Genomic DNA, 8,797 nt, shown 5'->3' with positions numbered 1-8,797 from the left:
ATATATTTTAATTCGCGAGACAAAAAATAATTTCAGTAAAGGGGAAAAATATTATGAAAAGAAGAATATGAAAAGAAAATGAAGAAGAAATAGGGAAAAGGAAGCCAAAATTTTTCTTGGATTTGAAAAGGAAAGCAAAACTTCTAATGTTATTAGGATTAGGGTTAAATAACTAGGGTTTTCAAAATTTGAAGGGCGGCTCAATAATTTACCCTTACTACCGAATAAATGGAAATGTCATTGCGTAAAAGGTGGCTCGAACTTGGATAAGCAAAGGGAAGTTTGGGTGTGTTAACCATTAGGCTGTTGCCTATTTCTTGTTTAATTCAAACTCCAAATAATATTTGTTTTAGTGTGGTTTTTATCATAGTTTGCTGAAAATAAAGAAAAAAAGTAATGAGAGATGAGTGACTTGAACCTAGGACCTCTAGGGAGTGCACTAGCTACTTAACCATTTAGACTAGGTCATTACTCGGTTAGTTATTTCAATTAACCCCTTATATTTTAGGGTGTGACAACTCTCCCCTCCTTAAAAAAATTTTGTCATCAAAATTTTCCTGGTTCAAATAGATGAGGATATTGTTGGCTAAATGTCTTTTCTTGTTCCCATGTGGCCTCCTTAGTACCATGGTTTTGCAATAGAACTTTGGAAAGAAGGATTCATCTTCTTCTCAGACCTTTACATCATGATCTAGAATTTGTAGAAGTTCCTCATCAACAGAAAAATCTGGTTTCACCTCGATCTCTTCAATTGGTATGATGTGGAAAGGGTCGGATTGGTATCGTCTCAACATGGAGACATGGAATACATCAGGTATACAGTCCTGTTCTAGAGGTAATTGTAACACCCTAGACCCGGTCTAGACATCCAGACCAAGTTTGGAAAGTTACATCACCCATACTAAAATTCATATTGTCATAACACAGTTGAACGAAACCATTCATAAGTGAAATTCGTAATAACAATAATTTAAAACATATAATCTTCATAAATTCCATAAAACATAAATCCCTAATAGTAATGCTTTAAAGAAAATATATAAGTTTGACTGAGTTCCCACGACACCGATCCGGTCAAGACTAGGGGTCACTTGAAATCCAACCAAAACAGAATGAGTTGTGAATTCAGTGCATAACCGAAGTTAAGTTATTTGGTTCGTATTCATTTATAAAGTAGTTATATTTAGAGATTCGGTTCGGTACAGGACTATTTACAATGCAAATTTAGAATAGATCAATTGTACACAGATAGATATTTATATATATGCAATTTCATATATATATATCGCAGATCAGATTCAGATGCAGTTATTCCTAAACCCCATCTGCTACACACCATCTTCAACTATCCCAACACACCATTAAGGGCATTCGATGCCCATCCATCCTTACACACTGCAAAGTGTCTATTTGACACGTTTACAGTAACACAGCTTAGCTGCTGGACCATAATGTGTCAAAACACCAAAATCATAACAATTCACATAGCGGCTTAACCACTGATTTAGAGTAGGTTACTTCCTTCTTCACAACATCCCAAGCAAAGCATATACAGAGTACAAATATTCACAATACACTTACAATTATAACATTCATGTGTCAGTTACAAAGCATTAAAGAGTTCTCACTCAATCAAGTTTAGATCATTTATACAACGGGAAAATATTATCAATCATAGGCCACACTTACGGCTTTAAAAGGGGTTTCGGGCCTCCTTTTTGCTGCCACACGGCCTAGACACATGGCTATATCCTTGCTTGTGTGGCTCACATGGCCTGGGCACATGCCCATGCCCTTTACCCGTGTGGTTTTAACCTATAAACAGAGAGTTGTACGGCTTGGACACACGGCCTTGTCCTTGCCCATGTGACTCATACGGCCTGGGCATACGCCCGTGTGCTTACTCGTTTGGTCCTAAGTCACAAATAGTGAGTTACACGGCCTAGATACACGCTCGTGTCTCATACTCATGTGAACCCTGCACTATTTTAGCCACACACGGCCTGGACAGACACCCATGTGGCCCTAATTCGATGAACAGTGAGTTACAAGGGCGATCACATAGCCTGCCACACGCTCGTGTGGATCACACAGCCTAGTCACACGTCCGTGTGCGTAGCCATGTGACGCCGACAACCACCATTTTTTGGCGACCAAAGCCTACAAAAATTGAGGGTTCTGATACCCACCTGAAAAGATTTCGAAGTGACAACAACCCTAAAAACCCTCGAAGCCTAAAACAAGCATCCAAGAACACAATTTAGCCAATTAACCAACAAAACTTCCCGATTACTCACTTAATACTCTCGTTGAACATTTTGGCACAAAACCTTCAGATATCCCAAACTTACTGAAACTTCAGCAACAATTACAGAGATTGTCTTCTTGCTATTCATTGTCCTTAATAGCCTTGTGTAATGACCCAAATTTTTAGGTCATCGAAGAAGTGAGTTTTTGGGTCTTCGATTTTAGAAATTAGATTCGTAAATATTTATTAGAAATATTTACGAAGTTAAGTGAGAGGTTAATTAGATTTTAATTAAGTAAATTTAGCTTAATCAAGGCTAATTTAGTGAAAGGACTAGACTAAATATAGTGTAAAAGTTTAATTATAAACTTTATAAATTTCAAGGGACTAAATTAGAAAATAAGCCTTAGGAGACAAATGTGTGGTATGTATGAATACATTTGTATTATTTTAATTGGTACAAATGTATGTATAAATAAGTATTTACTTATCAAATAAGAAATAATAAAAATGATTAAAGTATATTATAATAATATAATATAATAAAGTAATTAAATAAAAAAATAAAATAAAATAAAAGAATGAATGAATGAAAATGAAATAGAGCAGGGAAAGAAAGAAAGAAAAAGGAAAAAAAAAGAGAGGAAAATTTAGGGTTTTAGAATTCCAAGTTTGATTGGTAAGTCAATTTGATCCATTTTCTTGTAATTTTGATGTCTATGGAATCCTAGGAAAGAATACTACTTGAGTTATGTTGAAATTTAGAAAGATATTGAATTTTTAGATGTTGATTAAGTTGAATAAATGGAAGAATTAAGTGTTAATTTGATAGAAATTCAAGTTAGAAGTGGGAGAAGGATTAAATTGTGAAAAAAAATATAGGTCTTGCAATAATAGGGATTGAATTGAGAAGATGTTATAATTAGTGTTTTATGCTGAAAATTTAAGAGTTGGAATAGTTTAAAATGATAATTGAATGAAAATATAGGATTTATTTTGAAGAAAAAGAATAGTTATGGTGGAAAGACTAAATTGGAATTGAAGTAAAAGAAACATGGAACTACATGAGTATGTTATTAAATAATATATATTGATAATTTTAAATGTGTTATTAAATAATATATATTGATAATTTTAAATGTTAAATTTTATGTAGCCAACGTAGCACTGGAAACATCATCGAAAAAGGGAAAGGAGAAAGTGAACGAGGATATCGAGTAAACTCGAGAAATTCGGTTTGTATTTCTATAAACTATGCTTAATGATTTAATACAATGTAATTGCTATTCTTAGTAGTTAGAATGTATAATGAATGATATGATAGAAATTATTACTGCTTTTGTATTGAAATGTAATGATTTGTACATCCTATTAACAAGTGTCGGACTAGTCGGATATAATTGGCATGCCATAGGATTGAAAGTGTTCAGGGATATTCCGACTGTGTGTCAATGAGACACTATATATGTCGACTATTGTGACTGTTCCAGATTCGTTCTGAAGAGGTACTCTGTACCTGACTATGACTGTTACTGCTACTATTACTCTTACCCTACGGTGTATTTTGGTTTCGGCCGATGAAACACTGTACATTATCCCTGGTGTGTAGGTTGGATCTGTGTATCCGTTCAGGTCCGAGTTATGTTAATAGGGGTAATTGAAAGTACTAAAGACAAAGACTAACTGCTATTGATTATGTGACTGTTATACAAGTATTGAAAGATATTAAATGATATGAAAAGTATAAAAAGATTTGTTTAAATACATTTAAGAGCTATAAGTTAAAGATAAGTGATGAAGCTAATAAGATTATGAAATAAAAAGTTATGTTACAATGTATATACATAGCTTATTATTGTTTTAAGTATTAGTTTATAGAAATACCACTGAGTGTATACTCAGCGTACGGTATGTTTCTATGCGCAGGTCTAGGTACAAAAGAAAGTTAAGGACTCAGCATCCAAGCCAATCCCGGACTCAAAGTGGTGAATACTTTTCTTTTGGTAAAATGGCATGTACCTAGGTTGTTAAGGTGTTATTACAGATATATGCTTAACCCGTGAACCAGCAGGCTCATTCTTGTCACAATTTCACACTGGATCGAACTTAAGAGGGTAACGCGTGCTTATGGGTTGATTTCAATACTAACCAAAAATGTTTAATCATGTGACTCAAATTCCAGACCTTAAACTCAATTGCAGAACACAGAACCACAGATACAGAAATTAATTACTGCAGAATTTCATAATTAAACTCTTAAATTTTTGGGGCATTACAACTCTCTATCCTTAAAAGAAATTTTAGCCTCGAAATTTTACATGATTGAACAGATACGGATATAGACGTCGAATTGATTCTTTCGGTTCCCACGTGGCTTCCTCAATACCGTGGTTCCGCTAAAGAACTTTCACTAAAAGAATAGATTTCTTTCTTAGTACCTTAATGTCCCGTTCAAAATCTGGACAGGCTCTTCCTTAAAGGTTAGGTTTGGTCGCAATTCAATCTCGTCGACAATAACAACATGTGACGGATCCAACCTATACTGTCTCAGAATCGAGGCATGAAATACATCATGAATTCGTTTTAGTTCCAATGGTAACTCCAACTGATATGCAATAGGTCCAACACGCTTCAAAATACGGTATGGTCTAATGAACCCGGGCTCAGCTTACCCTAGCACCTAAATCGAATAACCTTCTTCCAAGGCGATACTTTCAGAAACACCTTGTCACCTACTGAAAATTCAATATTCTTTCTTTTCAAGTCTGCATAAGACTTTTGTTTATCGGAGGTTGCTTTCAGACGATCACGAATCACTTTCATTGTGTTCTCAGTCTCAGAAACCAGTTTAGGACCCAATACTCAACTTTCACTTAATTCAATCCAACATAACAGAGTACGACAGCTACAACCATATAAGGCCTCGTAGGGTGCCAATTGAATACTAGATTAGAAGCTGTTATTGTATGCGAACTCAGCCAATGGCAGGTACTCGTCCCAACTACCCTTGAAGTCTATCACACAACTTCGGAGCATATCCTCTAAGATTTGAATAACTCGCTCCGACTATCCATCAGTCTGGGGGTGATACATAGTGTTGAAATTAAGTAGGGTGCCTAAGGCCTCAGGAGAATCTGTTCGGATAGGAAGGAAGTTAGCTGATTTGGTCAATTGATCAACGATGACCCAAATTGAATCTTTTTTAGTGGGGGTTAAAGGAAACCCCGTAACAAAATCCATTGTTATCTGCTCCTACTTCCGCTGAGGAATTTTAATTGGTTGAAGCAATCCGGATGGCAACTAATGTTCTACATTAATCTTTTGACACGTCAGACAATGGGACACAAAAGCTACTACCACCCGCTTCATCCTAGGCCACTAGTAGAGTTCTCGGAGATCCCGGTACATTTTATTCCCACCAGGATGCATAGTATAGGGACTGTTATGTGCCTCTTGTAGGATCGAATGCCTTAACTCCTTAACATTGGGTACACAAATCCGCTTTTAAGGCATAACACATTATCGTCGTTCAAGCTAAAATCGGAATTCTTGTTTGAACCCACTTGTCACAATCGCTGCAGTAAAGACTCATTGTTCAGTTGTTTAGCTCGAATCTGCTTTACCCAACTCGGTTTAACCTGTAATTCTACCAACAGTCCTCCATCCCCAGCCAAACTTAAATGAGCGAACATTACTCTCATGTCAGTCATCGCTCTACGACTAAGAGCATCAACCACCACATTAGCCTTACCCGGATGGTACTCTATAGATCAATCATAATATTTTAGCAACTCAACCCATCGACACTACCGAAGATTTAACTCTTTTTGGTTTAACAAATATTTGAGACTCTTGTGATTGGTGTGAATAATACACCTTTCACCATACAGATAATGTCTTCAGATTTTCAGAGCAAACACTACCGCAGCTAGTTCAAGATAGTTCATAGGGTAGTTACCCTCGTGTGTCTTAAGCTGCCGTGATGCGTAAGCGACCACCTTATCATCCTGCATAAGTACACATCCTAACCTAACATGTGAAGCATCACTGTAAACAACAAACTCCCAGCCCGATTCTGGTCGGAATAAAATAGAAGCCTGTGTTAGGACTGACTTGAGCTTATCGAAACTAGACTATTATGCCTTGGACCACACGAATAAAGTATTTTTACGTAACAGCTTTGTCAAAGGTGACAAAATCAGGGAAAACCCTTCGACAAACCTTCGGTAGTATCCGACTAAACCTCGAAAGCTATGAAGCTCGGATACATTTTTCAGCTGTTTCACTTAACAACTGCTTTGATTTTCTTGGGATCAACTCGGATCCCCTCCGCAGTCACCACATGACCCAAAAAGGCTACTTCCTACAACCCAAACTCACACTTACTGAACTTGGCACACAATTATTTTTCTCACAGTATCTGAAGTACAATACGGAGATGACCATTGTCAGTTTCAGTTTTAGAGTAAATCAAGATACCATCGATGAAAACCACTACAAATTGATCCAAATACGGTTGAAACACTGATTCATTAAGTCCATAAATGCCGCCGCGGCATTCGTTAACCCAAAAGGTATTACTAATAACTCGTAATGTCCATAACGAGCCCTAAAAGTAGTCTTTTACACATCAGTCTATTCGACTTTGAGCTGATGGTAATCAGAGCGTAGGTTAGTCTTGGAAAAGACGGACGCTCCTCAAAATTGGTCGACCAAGTCGTCAATTCTTGGTAATAGGTACTTGTTCTTGATTGTCAACTTGTTCAATTGTCTATAATCAATGCACATTCCCATCGACCCGTCTTTCTTCTTAACAAAATATGGTGCCCCCCACAGAGACACAGTCGACCGAATAAATCCTCTATTAAGGAGTTCTTAAAGTTGCGCTTTTAATTCAGTCAGTTCCTTCGGTGCCATGCGATAGGGCACAATGGACACTAGAGCGGTACCTGGTAGCAAGTCAATTTCAAATTCGACCTCTGGTGGTATTCCAAGAAATTCCTCGGGAAAGACGTTTGGGAATTCCCTCACAGTGCGAATATCTTTCACTGAAAGCTTTTTGGGAGTAGAATTGGATACGTAAGCAAGGTATGTCTCGCACCCTTTTTGGACTAATTTATTTGTTACTAGAGCAGAGATTACATTAAAGAGGTAATCTTGACTCTCACCAACTATAACCACCTCGTCATTTTCAGTTGGTCTCAGAGTAACTCGCTTGGTTATTCTGTCTATACTGACTTAATACTCAACAAGCCAATCCATTCCCAAAATCAAGTCAAACTCACTAAAGGGAAAGTCCATTAAATCAGTTGGAAATACCGTGCCCTGAAGTTCTAGGGGTACCAGTCGATATATTCTATCGACTTGCATTGACTGTCCCAACAGACTGATCACAGAAACTCTCTAACAGTATTCTCAACAATTAAACCCAGATTTACAGAAATAACACTAGCTATATAGAGTGAGTCGAGCCAATATCAATGAGAGCATAATATAGAACAGAATGAATAAAAAGGTACCTGCAATGGCATTAGCATCATAGCTCTCATCACAGCGTCTCGCTATATAAACCAATGCCGACTGACAAGTCTCAGTCTGACCTGTACCTCTACCCAATGCTCTCTGTCCTCTCCCAGATCCATTACCACCCCTACCAGTATTACGACCTCTGAATGGTTATTGAACCTCTCTCAGAGGCCAAACAGAATTCAGAGCCAGAGTCTCTATCGCAGTTGGCACTGACAGATCGACGAGGGCAATCTCTAACTCGATGCTCCATCAACCCGCATCGGAGACACACTCCTAGCTTTCTCCAACACTCGCTCGGATGGCCTTTCCCACACTCCCCATAGTACTGAACGTTGACCACTACAGATGATGCCTTGGCCCTCGAGGGCCTATCAAACCTCTCCCGCTTCTTAGGGCATTGACTAGAACCAAAGGGACCCGAATTCCTCTTAACCTTATTTTGATCCTTCTTACGGCCAAGCTGCTCGCGCTCAGTGCGCTTTACCTCTTCCATTATTTTTGCCTTGTCAATAAGAATCGCAAAGACCCACTTCCTCTGAGGAGCTATCAGAACCCGCAGATCATATCTCAGTACTTCCTCAAACCTCACAAAATTGTCATAATCAGATGCTACCAGTACCCGTGCATACCTACTTAGTCGTAAGAACTCAGCTTTGTACTCAGCTACGGACCGATCGCCCTGAACTAGGCTCATAAACTCACATCAGCGAGCCTCGACATAACTCGCCCCCATATATTTACCCTGGAAGGCGTTGTTGAAAAAGTCCCAGTTTACTTGGTTAGGCTGAGAACCTTGCTCAACGGTTAGCCACCACTGATAAGCTTCGTCCCGGTGTAAGGACACAGCACTCCTCAATTTTTGAGTAGGAGTACAGTCAAGGTTTGTCATAATACACTTGGTAGCCTCGAGCCAATATTCAGCCACAGTAGGAGTGACTCCTATAACGCCCCTGATCAGTTCTGCACCCTTCAACCAGAGTCATTAAATAACCGACCCTTGACCTCTAGATTCCAAATGGA

General features: G+C 38.1%; 1 protein-coding gene across 1 annotated transcript; it reads right to left on the bottom strand.

Moving 5' to 3' along the window:
• Positions 1-5,814: 5,814 nt before the first annotated feature.
• On the bottom strand, positions 5,815-8,471 carry LOC107894353 (uncharacterized). The gene is made up of 4 exons (XM_016819636.1): positions 7,934-8,471; positions 7,768-7,848; positions 7,198-7,485; positions 5,815-6,011 (listed from the first exon to the last, which is right to left on the bottom strand). The coding sequence occupies exons 1-4, from the start codon at positions 8,469-8,471 to the stop codon at positions 5,815-5,817; spliced, it is 1,104 nt and encodes a 367-aa protein (XP_016675125.1).
• Positions 8,472-8,797: the final 326 nt, after the last annotated feature.

Source organism: Gossypium hirsutum, chromosome A13 (genome assembly GCF_007990345.1).
Source record: "Gossypium hirsutum isolate 1008001.06 chromosome A13, Gossypium_hirsutum_v2.1, whole genome shotgun sequence".
In the NCBI taxonomy this organism is placed as follows: Eukaryota; Viridiplantae; Streptophyta; class Magnoliopsida; order Malvales; family Malvaceae; genus Gossypium; species Gossypium hirsutum.
The sequence above is the reverse complement of the archived record's forward strand: the minus strand, read 5'-3'. Positions and strand labels throughout refer to the sequence as shown.

What these genes read in the sequence shown, in the direction of transcription:
- LOC107894353 (XM_016819636.1), bottom strand. Translation starts at nt 8,471, where the DNA reads ATGAGCCTAGTTCAGGGCGATCGGTCCGTAGCTGAGTACAAAGCTGAG. An exon ending in CTGTTTGGCCTCTGAGAGAG is followed by an intron (nt 7,849 to 7,933) that starts GTTCAATAACCA and finishes GTAGAGGTACAG; the next exon opens with GTCAGACTGAGACTTGTCAG. An exon ending in TGATGCTAATGCCATTGCAG is followed by an intron (nt 7,486 to 7,767) that starts GTACCTTTTTAT and finishes TTGAGTATTAAG; the next exon opens with TCAGTATAGACAGAATAACC.